The sequence below is a fragment of the Anguilla rostrata genome, chromosome 9, assembly GCF_018555375.3.
Source record: "Anguilla rostrata isolate EN2019 chromosome 9, ASM1855537v3, whole genome shotgun sequence".
In the NCBI taxonomy this organism is placed as follows: Eukaryota; Metazoa; Chordata; class Actinopteri; order Anguilliformes; family Anguillidae; genus Anguilla; species Anguilla rostrata.
The window spans coordinates 41,218,584-41,235,319 of record NC_057941.1 but is presented as its reverse complement, the minus strand read 5'-3'; the positions used below and the strand labels follow the sequence as shown (position 1 = coordinate 41,235,319).

Here is a 16,736-nt window from a genome sequence, read left to right as displayed (position 1 = left end):
GATATATTCGGGGTCATTTGCATTTAATTTCAATTAAATTCAACCACTGATTAGATGTAAATGTTTGTCGATGAAACTGAGATACATGCAGGTATAATTAAGCGATATCCTTACTAAACTAATATAACTGAACGGAATTTCATTTAATTTCGTTTGATATCAATATAACGAAGTCCTAACTTGATTGTCAAAAGTAGGTTGTCTTAGAAGATAATTTTAAAATCTTTGGCGAACTTGACGTTTGCGCATGACTGCAGTAAGTACGCCACAACTATTGGCGGCGGTAGCACAGCGCAGAAGCGAAACAAACATTTTCTCGAACGTTGTTTGTCTATGAGTTTGAAAATGGCGGCTCCTAAAGAGAAAGATGGTCGGCCGGGGAAACCTGCGGGGAAGGAATCACAACCCTTAATAATAGCCAAAACCCCGGCCGAGGAGCAGCGGCTAAAGTTGGAGAGGTTAATGCGAAACCCTGTGAGTGTGTAGTACGATCTATATGTTATTGCTCTCACGTGTGTTCTGTCAGCCGGTTCACTCGCTGGTACTGCTAACTGCTTTGGTAGCTAAAAATAAAAACATCGATGCTTTAACTAGGTTGTAAGCGAGCTGGTTCGTTAGACTAGCCGACGGTTTTTTAAGAACGACCACTTAATAGTGCATACATAGGGGACTTAACTGTCTTTATAGAGCGTTAAATTACTAATACTCGGAACACGTGTGCGAACAATCTATTGTAAGAACTCTCTCGAACTGGTTATTTACTCAGGACAAACCTGCGCCCGTGCCTGAACGACCGAAAGAATGGAACCCTCGTGCCCCACCGGAGTTTGTGCGGGATGTAATGGGTACGGTTACCTAATAAAGTCTTTCACCGTATTCACACTTGCTTGTCCCTTCTAATAATTTGTGAATTTATTGTCCAAGATTTTGTGATTTGCTTGTTGTCATCTGTTAGATGTTCTACTAGATTGCCTGCTAGCCACTAATGTAACCTCTAACGTTTGTGACGAATAATATAAACTAATAAGGAGAAACTACTATGACTGTAAAGCTATGTCCATTGCATTTTTCTGTGTGTTAACTAATTTCATATTAGAGTCTGTTAGAGTTATGTGTGGAGTACCTTTCTTGATCATGCACAGAACGTCAGTGAACCACATTTGACCCAGCAGTTTGCAAGTTGCAAGTCCAGGCTCAGCTAATACCTTACTGCTGTTGTCGTTAGCCATGCTTTTGTTCTGTTGTACATGCCATTTTTAAGATGTGGCTGTGCCTTGTCTAAATGTTGCTCTTAGGCTCCAGTGCAGGGGCTGGTAGCGGAGAGTTCCATGTGTACAGACACCTTCGTCGTCGAGAGTATCAGCGACAGGACTTTCTTGACCGGATGACTGAAAAGGTACACGTATATCCCTGGATGTAAATGAAGAAGTTCCTCTCGTGTGCGAATGAATTGTCTGGTTGTGGGCCCATATTTTTGATGTCATCCCATGTCAGTGCTTGGGCTGATAGCTGAGTAACACAAGCCCTTTGCACCAACCTAATGCTTCTGGTCTCGCTATGCACTGCCTGTAAAATAACGGGTGTTGTGGGAAAGCTATCAGCAACACTCAAAGATTGGCAAGCCAGTTGAATAATAATAATGTTGGAACAGTTAAGCGGCGCAGTGGGAATCATACTGGCAAACCAGAATGACCACATAATAAAACACAAGAAAACAATTGCCCAGATATATTTTACTACTCTCAGGCCTTCCTTGGCTCTCTAACTTGTACCTTGATTCCCTGACGTGCATAAAAGGCAGGGAGGCTTTCAGCATATGCAAATCTTATTAATGTACCAGAAAATTTAGCAAAACCTAAGACCTCTCACTTTTACAGTGATGGTCTGAAGATCAGTTGCAAAATCGCTAGCATTTTGGACATTGGATGTAGATTACACCACCTGGTCCTAGGTGGCGCCACCTGTTTTCTGGCACGATCTCTCAGGTGCTCACTGTCTCATGCTCAAGAGCTTCACTGAATTTTAACTATGTTCTTTATCGACTGTGTGCAAATGGGTCAATTGAATATTGGAAATTTTGAAACATGTTCTTGTAGTCTCATAGGTCCTTGTTTGTTTTGTCCATTGAATTTTTATAGCAAAGGCTTGATTATGAATATCAGGATAAACTACTGGAGAATCAAAGACAAGCTGAGGAAAGGACAGCTAAACGAAAGAAGAAGAGGTATGTATTTAATTTAATTTATTGGTGAGGAAGGGATAGTACATAATAGTTTGGCATTTCTTTCATTTAAATGTTGGTTGTTTCGTTATACTGTTAAATGTGAGTGTTTTTACTACTTTGGCCACTAGAGTTCGCTCTGTACGTACATTCATGCTGCTTGTGTTTCAGTCTGTCAGCTCTGACTGATTTTTCCCTCCCTGTTTCTTAATCATCCATTTTGTTGAGAAAAGCCTTTGGAATAGTTTGAAGCCTTGGCCTGATACACTATGTTTTGAAATCAAATGGCCTTTCTAGGGAAAAGCTGAAGCAAAAGAAGCTGATGGCAAAGAAAGTCAAAGTGGAGAGTGAGACTGCAGAAGGTAAATTCTTTTCACTCTGGGTTTTCCAACAAAAACATTCTGGGATTCACAGTATTTCTGTTACTGTTGTTAGAACTTTTCACTTTTTGCATTTTCAGTGATTGACTGTTTTAGTTTAGACCAAACAATTTTGGCATGAGGTTTGTTGTGGGCGTTAGGGCTAAGCAATATATCGATATTATATCGATATCGTGATATGAGACTACATATCGTCTGGGATTTTGTATATCGTAATATCGTGATATGGCATAAGTGTTGTCTTTTCCTGGTTTCAAAGGCAGCATTACAGTGAAGTGATGTAATTTTATGAACTTACCTGACTGTTCTAGCTGTTCTATTATTTGCCTTTACCCACTTAGTTATTACATAGGCATTACTGATGATTATTTGTCAAAAATCTCATTGTGTAATTTTGTGAAAGTACCAATAGTCATCCCCACAATATCATCACAATATCGATATCGAGGTATTTGGTCAAAAATATTGTGATATTTGATTTTGTCCATATCGCCAGCCCTAGTGGGCGTAAGTGTTCATTGTTACTGAGAGGACAAGTAATTAATTGGGTTATTATATATTATATAATCAGCCTTGGTTGTGTCTCTTCTTCAGATAATGAGTCAGCCTCCAGCAGCGATAAGGAGGAGCCAGATCATGAGGCTGAGGATGATGCTGATGTTCCCAGCTTTGTCATGGGAAAGAGGTGACACCGTGGTCCTCTGGTCTACACCAACCGCAAGGAAGAGGTTCTGATCGGGCACTCGCTGGGGGTCATTGGACCTGTGTCGCAACATTTGGGGACATAACCAGCCTGAATGGGTTTGATGTACTGACAGGCTTGAAAAGACTTTGCCTTCTTTAAAAGGTGTTTAAAGATTTGCTCTGCCGAAATGATTTTCGTACCCGCTAGAACTTTAGGGTAGGGCTCCTTGACACGAAATTACTTTTACTAGACTGAAAGAAAACATTTTGTGTTAGTAATTTGTAACATTTAGGTTTGTTCGGTGTTAAATATTCCCAGTGAATTTGACTATTATTTGTCTTTAATTTGTGTGAAATAATGCCTGGCATACTAGCACCCGAATTTCTGGGTGCTCATTCCTATACTTTTCACCTTGTTATTTGGATTTTTAATAAAATAAAAAAATGAAGTATTTTCAATTTTTTTACTTGCAGTAATTTTCTAAATGCTTTTTTCCCTTTTTCTCACAAATTTAGAATGTCAAATTATCAATTATCAATTATCATTAATGTCAAATGTCAAATTCAGGAAAGCTCACACAAGAAGAATGGTAAATGGTAAATGGACTGCATTTATATAGTGCTTTTATCCAAAGCGCTTTACAATTGATGGCTTTCATTCACCAGAGCAGTTAGGGGTTAGGTGTCTTGCTCAGGGACACTTTGACACGCCCAGGGCGGGGATCGAACCAGCAACCCTCCCGACTGCCAGACAATCGGTCTTACCTCCTGACCTATGTCGCTCATGAGGTAAGAGAAAGTTCACTTACATAAAGCACGTAATGTCACCTGACCCTTCGTCATCCACTGCGGTTTGCCAGTCAGGTTCACACAGAATTCAGAAATGTCACTAGGGGGGGCATAGCTCAGGAGGTAAGAGCGATTGTCTGGCAGTCGGAGGGTTGCCAGTTCGATCACCCACCCTGAGCGTGTATCCCAATGAGTTGATTGGTACCATGCACAGCATCCTGGGGTGAATGGGTGAATCAATTGTAAAGGCATTAATTGTAAAGCCCTTTGATTGCCGGATGGACTTGCAGGGACTTGCACGGCGAGGCGCACTGTCATCTGACTGAACCCTCTAGGGTCAGGTGTGCATCGCACCACAGGGCCACAGGCCACGGTGGGCACTGGAACGGTCCAGGGTCAATGCCAGACCCTGCTGCACATCCATGCACAGCACCTTAACAGAATGAGCCCCCCAGCAGCACCTTATAACAATTCAGTGTTAAATTAAAAACATGTGTTTTCAGTCAGGAGTATTTCCACAATTAGATTATTTGTATCTATGTTTATTTAAGCAGGTGTTACACATTGGCATTAAAAATACTTGTGTAAGGAACACACAAGAAATCTCAATTGGTTAGAATGATGGAATTGCTTGTGTTTTGTTTTGCAAACGCATATTAATAATTTTAATAATCCATCTCGTGATATACATGAGATTTGTAGATGTCTTGGCCCTGTATGCTGTCACGGTTTTCATGGTTTCTAACAGTGGAATGTAAATACTGTGAAGTCTCCTGCCTGGAGAAGGCAACATTTGTGCTGGAATGACTGCTGTGGATGGAATGCAGAGCTGAATGACGCCATGCCACACTGGCAAAATGAACGGAATTTAAAATGTCAAGCCTGTCCCAAAAAGGGGAGCTGCGTTGTGTAAACACTTTTTATTCCATGACATTTTGAGAAATGTGTGTTGTACTTCCATTTATATAACAGTATCTTCAGTGTTAATACATCAGCTCTCTTTTTTCGGTTCTTTTAATCACAAAGTGCAGCACTGGCAAACAAGCTCTGATTCATAATCCAATTTAACATCCCGTGGTTTTAAAGGCCCTTGTATTATATTGCTCATCATGCAGACCCACACTAAGATGCTATATTGGTAGTGAACAAGCCTCGTGACTGTCCTTATATTGCTGAGCCTAAATTTCCATCACCATAACACCATAGTGTAGCAATTTTAATAGCAACCAGAACTGCTCCTCCAAGCCATGTGTGGATGGGGAGTGCCTTGTTTTTCCATTCCAGCAGCCCCTGGAATCTGGAGAGGAACAAAGCCGGAATTCCAAACGCCGTACTTTTATAAACAGCCACAATAAAGTCTCTTTGTCTTGTTTTGTGGCAATTTGCCAAACTCGCTGTCTGCGTCTCTGTCTCTGTTTTCTCTTTTACAGTTATTCAGTACACTTAATTTTGAATTTCTTAGTTTGACTGGGTGGTTTGAAGATCACCTGAGAGTTGGTTGGTAATATGGGTCCCTGTCACACCTTTACTGTCAATGAGCTTTAAAGTTGATATGTAAACAGGAGCGCTATCGCTGATTTGCGTAATTTTATCCGTCACGTTTGTTTATGTGGCTGCAATATAAGCAGTGCATTTTCTGTATTTTCTGTGTCCTGAACCAAGTATATTTTAAAGTTGCAGCCATAAATAAGCTACTTTCTCTCTCGTTTTGTGAAGTTCAATAGTTTAGTATGATCTTCCTATGTTATCGGTGACTGGTTGCTATGACCATCTTTGCCTCCCCTCCCCTCTGGCCTGTCGAACCAGTTTAGTGGCTTTGTTTGGGGCTTGCCAGGGTAAGGCCCAAAGGCGTGGCAGAGAAATTCTTCAGCGTTTGATCGTCATCACCGCAGGATTCCAGACATCCCGATTAGCGGCAAAATTTTGAAAGGGAAATCAATCATTTCTGCATACCATGGCCTTTGTGGCCCTAGCAGTGGTGTTATGCGTCTGGCTTGATGTAAACAATGCAGAAGGTAAGTGAAGGATTTGCTTTTTTTTGGCACTGACTTGTGTTGCATTCCCAAAACTAGATGGCTTTTACCGTTATTTTAGCATATGGAAGCACATACAAGCAAACATTTATGATGTAACTATTATATTCCAGTGACATGGTGTACAAAATCATTATTATTTCATTTCAATCTCCCTGATTTTGATGTTCCTTTGGGTTTTCCAGTGCTCGGAAAATCAATTGGCCAGTTTCGTTAGATGACAAGTAGCCTACATTTTTGTTAGTTTCGAAAACACTGTTCATGAGGGCAGCTAGCCCTATGTTGATTTTCAGTGCTCACATTTGCTGTTTAGTTTTGACCAAGGTTCAGCTGGTGTTTCACTTGACAACTCTTGACTGTGAATGAAATATTGAAACATTCTTTATTTCAGAGACACATCCTTTTAAGTTCTTTTTGGCCTATTTTAAACTTTGACAGTTCAGTGGCAGCAACAAATCAGATCCATGTATTACAGATCACATGCCTGTCCAAAATGTGTAGGTCAGGCTGCTCTCTTGGTTAATGTAAATGCATGTTTTTATTTGACCTTTTTTTTCAATTAAAATCCAATAAATATGGTGTACATGTGTTGTACATAAAAGTGCATTAGTTACAGGCAGAACTGCCCAGAGGAAAAATCTTTTTCTCAGGATAGTCTTTTCTTTAACTCTTGAGAAAGTAGTAAGATCTCAATTGTACATCTTTCTGAGATCACTTCAATCTGAAGTGTTGCTCCTAAAACCCCCTTAGGAGAAAAGATGAGATAATGAGAGGATGAATTTGAGACTTCAGTAAGACAAATGGATATTGAATTGAGATGCGGTTGTTTCTCATGAGGTCACTATGAGAAAACTGATACATATTTGAGAAGTATCATGAGATCCTAGGAGTCATAGCTGAGTTTTCTTTGAGCTATTTCTCTGATCTCATGGTCCCATGTTCAGGAGACCTAAATTAGACTTATTTAAGATCATTTAGAGATCTCTTGTTTTGCTCAGAGTAAGACATAAATGGAATTATATGTGGTTGTTTCTCCTGAGTTGAATTTGAGAAGTAGGAGGAAAAGCCTTTGGTCTCACCTTACTATTAAAAATAGCTCATTTGTGTCTAGGAGAAATAAAAGAAACAACTATAAAATCTCTTCTTGGATTTTGCTTTCCTATGGGTGGTCAAACAAAATTGTCAGTCTTTTTTTAATGTCTCCTTACAGTTCCCTTTACCCCAGAAATTTCCTCCTCAACAGTAGCATTAGGTGTACTGACAAGTAGAACAATGGTGCTGAAACAGCCAAAGTGCTATTTCGATCAAGTGGAAGGCCTTCCCTGCTCTGTACACCGGTGTGAGATTTGGCTAGTGGTTGCCAGAGGTAACGGTGAGTCCTCTTCAAGCCTATTTAAGACCTATTTTCACAAAAGAATTACTGTAAAGCATACATACAGCCTTCTCAGAATAACCTCACTGTGTCCACTGATGGTGCTGAGTTACTTCTGTGGAAGTGAAATCGACTCACACTTTTTTCACATTGCTTGATCTGGCCAGCTCACAAATGTCATGCAACTGTATTTGTTTCTATGTATTCTATTGAGTTTTTTTTTTAGTTTCTTCTCTATTCAAGTCCAAACACTTTGTTTTGCACAAAATGCCTCCTGACCAGTCGATGTCTCGGCCAACAGGAGTTCAGACGTTTGAGAGTCAGGAGACTAGCAGCGACATCTTGTCTCAGTCGCCTTACCCCGACGCCTTCCTGGACGACACGTCACCCAACTTCTTCATCACCAGAGTGGGGGTTCAGAGTAGCTTTCCCTGTGCAGAGCTGCCTGGGTTCCGATACTTCCAGGTAGGAGCGGAGGGAATGTGTCACACCGCCAACTGCAATGGGGCCCTGCCCACCGGAGCCACCATCAGGTAAAGCCCTGCTGGCGTATCCACTCGCCTCCCCCACTCATTATCATGATACATCTACAGTCCAACCAAAGGTACAACAGTGGTGTTACCACCAAACCCTAGGTGATAACATTACATGCAGTATTCACAACTGCAGATTTGCTGTAGTCAGATGTTCATTGACTGCAGTATGTTTTCCGTCTGTGACTTCATCATGCAAAAAATTCTTTGCTATTTTTACACCAGGGAAATCAACATGAAATTTCTCCAGTCACTGTCATATACAGTGTTGCTCTTTTCTTTCCTGCAGAGTGAAATATATCTTGGTGAATCCAGCTAACAAAAGAATAGAATCCGGCTCGCTTTGGTCCCATCCCATAACTCTATTAACGCGTATGTTCACTGTCACTGTCTTCCTATGTATGTTATTTCAAAGGTCAACATACATCTATACATATAATAGACACATTGCTCCCTATGGGTAAATTCATAAATGCAATAATACTATGCCATAATAATCTGAAAATCTGATCCCATATTTCGAGAGAATTAGGAAAATGAGCATTTGTAAGTTGTTATAGATTTATCTTGTTAAACGCATGGGCAGTGAGCAGATCCAGATTGAGATGTATCTGTGAACTCCTGCAGACAGGGCCAGCTCCTCCATTGACGAGTCGACATGGAAACGCTCTGGGGCGATGGTTGTGATCACAGTCATCCTCTCCTGTTCTCTGGCCGTGCTGACGCTGATGCTGGTAGTCATGCTGCAGCAGGGCTGGTGAGTCACTCACTGGGCCCCGCCCATCAGTTAGAACACCGATAGAGTTGTTTGAATAATAAACACACAATTATGCATTTTTGTGACGCCTGTTTTTAGCTTCCTTTTTTCCTAGTTTCTTGCTTTTGCTGAGCTAGGACCGCAGATTGTTTGATCTCTCTCCTGGATCTCTGTATCTCTGGTAGGCTTCAGGATTTGCCAGCAGCCAGTAGGCAAGATTAGCATACGCCGTGTTTCCTGTTTCATAGGGTATGTCAAGCTAGCAGGTCAACTTTTGATTTTACAGCATCATTTCAGAAAAAGGCATTCTTGGATTGATGTATGGCCTGAGTAACAAATGGTGATGCCTATCAAGTTCATAAGCTTTCAGGATTTCACACTGATTTGCCACAGCAGTGGAAGAGAATCTGAAAAAGACAATGATGCATATCTGACCCTACCCGTTATTGTCTTGAAATGAAGTATAAGTGCATATTGTTGTAGGTATTTACTCCAGATATTTATGTAATACTTGTTAGAAATTAATTATACGTACTTCCGTGTACTAAAAATACAAACAAGTAAAATATAAAATGTTATAATTAAAATGTAATTATTGATCAAGTTGGTTGAAATTGATCACGGTGTTCTGTATAAGATAACGAATCATAAAGATAGCAAGGAAAATGTTTGCTTACCTTTTCTCAATTACCATTGCAAATATCATAGAGTATACAGAATGAGAATAGAATGAAAAAAATTGAACTATGTTCTCAGCAAATTAATGAGAATATGAGTATTACTTTAGACATAATATATTCAATATATTTGCGCACACAGTTCATCGTATGCAATTGTATTGCACACAAATCATTCTTGTCAGTGCTACAGTCCTCTTTCGTCTGTGAAAACTGCATGTGATTTGCACTTCTACAGAATCATTTTGCTCTCATCAGCTCAAAGAGAACTGACAATACTTCTGAACTGAATTAGCTCTCAAAGTGAGTAAAACCGGAAGCTAGCAGAGCTCCTTCTTATGAGATTGATGTGATTTTATTGGCAGCTCCGGACTCACTCACGGACCTCCAGCGATCCCTGAGCCTCTTTCCCTTAGCCAAGGGGTCAGAAGATACAACACGCACAACCTCAATAACTCAGAGTACTACAGCAACCTACGGATATGACCACTTCCAATGGAGATTGTGACTTACTGTACAACAAATATAATGTGTGATTAGATGTCCAGAATTGTGCAATTGGTTTGTCAAGTGTACTGAATTCCCACCTTAATGCTACTGGTCACTCCTCTCTGAAAAGGCCAGTCTCAATTTCGGTTATCATCAAATTCAAATACAGTAGAACTTCTGATATAGGAATGCTTTGGGAGTGTGAGTTGTTTGAAATGCGAAAAACAGGCTAGACAGCTTTGTCGCAATATTGTGGCAATGAATCATTTATAACTGATTATCAGTGAATAACTGATAATCACACAATCTGTAAGCGGGATTTCTTTAGAGCATTAGATTTTTCCCTCTATCAGCTTTTTGAAAGACATGATAAGTTTTCATATCTATGCATCTCATAATAAAAAATGTTGCCTGTCTTGCATTCTCAAAGAAACATTACAATATATGTTCATCTATATTAATGTCATAAAGATATAACCTAGGAATACCATAGGAATATCATTGGAATGCATAGAAATTGAAAGCAATTGTTCCCAACCAAACACAGGACCAAACACAGTTATAGAAGGATAGGTGCATTTTAAGTAACCAATAGAAAATGTGCTTCATTTCAGTTTGATGTTCACTTTTTGTTGCGTCTGCGGTAATATCAAGGGACATCTATGTAGGTTGTAGGCTAAATTTGATGTGTCTTCTACATCAGGAATGCTACAGTTCTTGTAATGTTTTGTGTAATTAATTTTAAAGTGTGTTTCATTGTTTTTAATCACACTGGATATGAATAGACTAGCCTAACATTTATAAACTATATAATATTGTATCATGAATATGCATTTGTTCTAGTTTCCAAGAGGTCCACAAAATAGCACTTTGTTTAAATAACATTAATAGTATCTCACTTATTGTACGTAATTGAGACAAGAATTCACCAGGCATTAAACAGTGACTGAATCATTCCCATGTTTAGGTACAAGCTCTGGAATTGAAATTAAGATGACTGATGCCCTTGTTTCACTGTTTTAATTTAGCTTTTCCTCTAGAACCAGTTGTTCAAGTTAATATGTTATATGTTTGTTCTAGTCTATCTGTGTTGCGTCTGGTTGTGCGTTTTTTTTTTTTTTTTTTTTTGAATAAAGATTAAAAGGGAGCAGACAGACTACCCTCCTTCCAGTTTATTTATTTATTTATTTTTTGCTTTATTAAGATGGGAGAAAGCAGGGAGTAACAGACAGAAAATGGATCTAGTACAGAAAGGGCAATAGATGGAGTTTGAACCCCCAGCCATGTGGTGGAATTCATACATGCCTTGAGAGATATGCCCAACAAACTGCACCATGTCTCACATGGTTTTACTGTTGTTTGTGTACATGGTATGTTGTGTACAACATAACTTTGTAAGTTATTAAGAAATTGGCAATCATACAGACTTGTTTGTAAGAATGTTTCAGGTCAGGGTCAGGACATGTGACTTTGAAGTTTCTTTGCTGAGTGGGTGTTGATTGGAGGTGGGAGCTGTAATGCTCTAAAATGCTATACAGTTTGATCTTGATGATATGCCAAGCAAAAGGTGTAATAACATTGCTCATTATCCACTATCCAAACAGACCCCTGTTCCCTGCAGCCACAAACCTGAGGACCTCATCTGCAAGTTCATCCTTTCTGCCTTTTTATGGAAAAAGTAGTCGCTGAGTGTTGGGGGTTTATACCATTGTCACTCCATTTCTGGGCTGCTGCGTTATTCCCATAGTATTTTTCAGCAGATGTCCATATCATCCCTAGGTGGCCAGCACAATAGTCGATGCACATCAAAATACCCCAGAATACCAGATGACGCAATATTGCTTGTATTGATGCATGTTGTATTATTGCAGGAGTTGGAATGCTGTTACAGTTATGCGTGCAGAAACCACTTCAGGTACATGTTCAGACAATACACAGCAGCATTGTCATCGAGGGTGTTCCCGTCACACGCACCCAAACTTGCTACTGACGGCTCGCTGCTCCCTTTAATTGACGTATTGTACACTCGGAAATAGTTATGGGAGGGGAAGCAGCCCGTTAAAGCTGCCCCTTTCGAACGGCGGCTGTAGTTCTCGCTCCAGTCAGCCAAGATCTGTCACTCTCGAAATCGACAAGCTCTCCAGGGAGAATTGGTGACACCAACAGCAAAACCTAGAATGGCCCTCCTCACTGTGGTCTTTGCAGTGTTGTGCCTGTCTATCCGGAGTGTGCTGGGAAAAGGTATGTGGTTCACTCTGGTTAATCATTATGTCTGATGGTAAAAATGACATTTAAGTTCTTATATTCCTTATTACTCATTGGTGGGTTATGTAAGATAGAGCCTATGAGCAGGAGACTGCAGCATAGAAATTCTCAGCAGTAAATGCCATTCTATTTGCACAGCTTGCTGTCATTCTCTGGCATGTTTCAGTGCTTTTATCTGTCTTTTTAAAGGCTTGCAGCCCTGACTGGGGTCCCTGTGGTTATCTTTCAAAGAGTAGTCTATTTTCACACTCCAAGGAGAACTGACTTAGTACTGTTTGATTTAGCACAGACCATTTTGAGTAATATAAATTATTTTGATCCCAGTACAAATGGAAGACTTGTCTTATGTTTCTGTCTTCTGCTTTCTGCAGACACAATGTCTGAGAAAAATCGATACATTTAAGCATTTTCAGTACATAATGGGAATTAAATGCCCTTATATTTGCTATTGTAAGTATGGATCAAGGGGCCAAGACCAGGCTTTGTTTCTGAAGCTCACTTCCTGATCTTGGTGAGAGACGTTGCTCTCTAGCACCTGCATGGTTGGCTCCAGTGTCTTCCTTTCAGCCACCTGCTTCATCTTAGGTCAATGGTACCAATACGGTTAAAATACTATGTCAAGAATTCTTCCCCACAAGAACATGTAGTCTCATTGGATTTCTTTTTCTTTTTTTTTTTTTTTTTTTAATGCCTCCCCATATACCGATTTGTTATTGTGTTATTTGGGCTATTTGTATATTTTTGGCTTCATGGCCATGTAAGGATCCTCCTTTTCCTTACTGTACAGTCTCAGGTTCCAATTTGTACAACATGGAGGTCTTTTAGAAAATAAGAAAATAAAACACACACTTACTAATGTACCAATGAACCAAACCATTCAATGTCTAGGCTATCATAATGTATTAGCAAGGCTGGTAGGATGCAAGCTCCAGGGTGAATATTTCCTCAGGCTCTAATATTTAACGAGCAGAAGTGAGATGACTTGTGGAATGCCTGGCCTTACTGGTAACGGGCATAGGTTGATTGTGTAATTTAGCCATTTGTCAAATTTCTTTACACTGCTCCCAATTATGAGTGATAGAAAGCAACGGTGACACCCTTCCAAATTTAGAGGTATGAAAGCATGAGTCATACTTTTTTTGAATGTGGTAATTGTGGAACCTTATTATTCAGGTTTTTTTTCACAGCTTGGGATGGGCTGAATTGATGATGTAATTGCATTTGTCTTTTGTGTGTCTGCTTCAAACTGAAATACACCCAATCCAAAATCAAGCCCATGGATGCCATAAAACCGGATTCTCTTGTCTGCTCATGCTGGGATTGGCCAATATATATGCCTGACTGAGTGAACAGCCCAGAAATATTTGTGCCTCATGTATTGAGGCTGGGGGTCCATTCAATTTTCATTTTAGCCAATGCAAAAAATAATTTTTTAAGTTATTCTAATTTTAAGGGATTTCCTGACTTGACTTAATTTGGAAATGGAATTGGTCCCAACCTTGATATATAATGGAAGCAACAAAAGTTTGTATTTTCTCTTTTTATTTAGGTTCAGAGTCCTTTACTCCTCTTATTTCTTCCAACGTTGTTGGGAACGTCACTGGCAACACTGTCGTACTGCTAACACCAGTGTGTTACTTTAATGATGTGACCTGCCCCCCGGGGAAATGCTTCGTATATCTGGTTGCTGCAAAAGACCTAGGTAAGAATGCTTCTCCATTTTTACGGGAAGTTATGCACTGAAATTGTTACACACAAATTCTAAGTGCAGTCTTTCATAGGAAACTTAGGCCTGTTATAATTACACACAGTAAATATAAATAAAACTACTGGGCCTTTACACTGGACATGGTAAATTAATATTTAAAAATTAACCCAGTATTTTGTTTCATTTACAAAGCACACTCCATGTCAGTGGTCTTTACATGACTCATGTATAAATACATGGTACATTACATTCAATCATTTCCATGGGTTTTATTTTGTCTTGGTGCGTACAATATACCTTACATTGCGCTCTCTTTTTTATTATGTTCTTCAATTAACCTTGGATAGCTGCTGTTTTATAAATATTCACTGACAAATCAATGGTTGAAATTTAAATGGATTCTATGAGTCATTGCCGACTGTGAGCAGAAGTCCTGCAAGGTGGCACTTAAGTGGCCAGTGTTGTCCGAGGGAGATGCTGTTGCTGTAGTGTCTGAGCTGGTAAAGTGCAGAGAGAGCAAAAGAACAATTGACTGACTTTTTATGTTTTGAAAAAATAGCAATCTTGTTCTCAAGAACAATTATTTTCTTTATTAACAGGAAGCAGCAACTTTGATACAAACAAAAGCAGCTCCAGTATTCTCACATTATCACCTTACCCGACTGCCTTCTCCAAACCAACCTCTAAAAACTACTTCCTGACCAAGATGGGGCCTCTGGAAAACTTCATGTGTATTAATGGCGCTGAACCAAAAGACTTCAGAGTGGGCTCAGACGGAAACTGTTCGACTCCCAACTGCAATGGAATATTTTCGACTGGATTAACTGGTGTCAGGTAGGAAACTCTTTGTCCTATAACTTTGTCCATATAATTTAATGTCTTATTATTTAAGTACACACAAAGCAATATATTCAGTTAATTAGATTTCCTTTGATAAAGAATATGTTCTTTAGTATGACCCTGGGTTGGCTTCTGTGCAGTTCTGCTTGCAGCTGTTGTCATACTTTGATTTGGTGTAATGAGACCTTTCTGGGAATTGAGCATTTCTTGAATTTTTGTGTATCTTCATTCACAAAATGAAGCTGAAATGTGCTGCAGAAATGCTATGTTGAACTGAACCTTCAACAAGATTTTTCCGTGTCTTGTGATTTCAGGTTTAAATACGTCTTAATCAATAGCACCCAGACAAATAAAGTTATTAACGAGACCAACTGGTCCAGCCCCATCAACCTTCTTTCTCGTAAGAACCCATGGTTAATTGTTTTTCCCTCATATTTGCTATGTGATTATAAATGTCAGGATATCTGCCTAAATATCATTCAATCAAGTCTCACTACTGTCCCTCTCTCCAGCCAAATCCTTCACTTCCCTTAATGATGGTCTTGGTGGGAGATCTCCTTCCATGATTGCTATCACCGTCATCCTGAGTGTTCTGCTCTTCCTGCTACTGCTGCTGCTGATCGTGGCTCTGGTTTATGGGTGAGTTATGACCCCGCCACCACTTCCAACTTTATGAAATGCCTCTGGCATCAGATGGTGAGCATTACACAGCTTTCATTTCATAAAACTTTATGATTCTGAGATGAGTACACATCAAAATGCTCGGAGCTAAGTTAACCGGCGTAGAATACATTTTACAGTTATAGAGTACCTTTTATCAAGTGTGGACTCATGTACTCCATTAGAGTGCAATTTGCACTAAAGACTTAACTCTGCAGCAGTTGAAAAATGTTCATTTCCCATTTGACCTTCTTCGGCAGGGCCCGTCATGCACCAGAGCCAATGCCAGTCCTCGGGTCCCTAAGGATCCGTAGGTACAACACCCACCACATGAAAGACGGCGTTCCACAGGATAACCCGGCCTTTGAGGGAAACATGAAGAACTATACCACGGCCGAGGTGCTGCCAAATGTGCCCGGTGCCATAGATCATTTGGGCCCTCAAAACGCAGTGACGTTGAAGCGCTACAATAATCACGAATTCCCCGAAGACATCAGCCAGACCAGTTAGACCATGTGCCTTGCAAGGCAAATACAGCACCAGAGCCCTTCAGAGACCATTAGCGTTCCTTATAATTCTCAAAGGCTATGACAGGCAGCAACATCCAAACTACAGACAGGGGTATTTACCTCTGCTCCTGGACTTATAAGCTCCTGCCGATTTCCTGTTCCTGTTTAAATAGTTTGGAGTACTATTGGCACAAATACAATAATAATTGAGTCAAACAAACATATTAGTTATTTCCAGCATTCCAAGACCAGGACTGTCCAGCTTTGGTACAAACCATGTGAGGCTTGTTAATGTATTTGCCAACTGCAGCCCCCAAATTTAGACTCTGCTATGTAGTTTAAAGTTTTATTGAAAAAGTGGCTGTTCTTCTAGCATTGCAATGCACCGTGTTTATTATATTACAGTGATGTTCACTGTGATATTCTGTGCTGGTGTGGGTAATTATCTGTACCATATGTTAGCCAGACTTCTACATTCACGTGGCTACACAGCACACGTAACACGCACATTTTTTCATTTGAACGTTTACATGATTTTTGAAACTTATGGCTTTATTAGAGAGTGGTGCCCAATCTTATACAAAAAGGGCTGGTCTGGGTGCAGTTTTTTTGGTTTGTTTCTTTCCCTAAGACACCTAATTCTACTTATCAAGATCTTGATTGAAGACCATGATTACAAAATGAACTGAATCAGGTGTTGCGGTGCTGGGCTAAAACAAAAACCTGCACCCACACGAGACAACCACTGTAGATCTCACAATGGCAGAAATTAAACAATAACATATTATTATTATTATTATCATCATCATCATTGTAAAA

General features: G+C 39.8%; 2 protein-coding genes across 3 annotated transcripts; both read left to right on the top strand.

The window, feature by feature from the left end:
• Window positions 1-298: 298 nt before the first annotated feature.
• On the top strand, window positions 299-3,744 carry prkrip1 (PRKR interacting protein 1). Of its 2 annotated transcripts, XM_064352167.1 has the most exons (6): window positions 300-474; window positions 767-845; window positions 1,296-1,396; window positions 2,139-2,224; window positions 2,519-2,583; window positions 3,196-3,744. In XM_064352167.1, exons 1-6 carry the CDS (start codon window positions 334-336, stop codon window positions 3,288-3,290), a joined length of 567 nt encoding a protein of 188 aa, XP_064208237.1. In that variant the 5' UTR covers window positions 300-333; the 3' UTR covers window positions 3,291-3,744. The 2 variants fall into 2 exon arrangements, with proteins under 2 accessions (XP_064208236.1, XP_064208237.1); XM_064352166.1 differs by lacking the exon at window positions 3,196-3,744 and having other exon boundaries at window positions 299-474; window positions 2,519-2,699.
• Window positions 3,745-5,725: 1,981 nt separating this feature from the next.
• On the top strand, window positions 5,726-16,717 carry LOC135264301 (uncharacterized). Its single transcript, XM_064353166.1, has 12 exons — window positions 5,726-6,089; window positions 7,318-7,479; window positions 7,781-8,012; window positions 8,302-8,384; window positions 8,640-8,769; window positions 9,812-9,929; window positions 12,026-12,176; window positions 13,750-13,902; window positions 14,508-14,742; window positions 15,063-15,148; window positions 15,261-15,387; window positions 15,669-16,717. The coding sequence occupies exons 1-12, from the start codon at window positions 6,029-6,031 to the stop codon at window positions 15,916-15,918; spliced, it is 1,788 nt and encodes a 595-aa protein (XP_064209236.1). The 5' UTR covers window positions 5,726-6,028; the 3' UTR covers window positions 15,919-16,717.
• The last annotated feature ends 19 nt before the right edge of the window (window positions 16,718-16,736 follow it).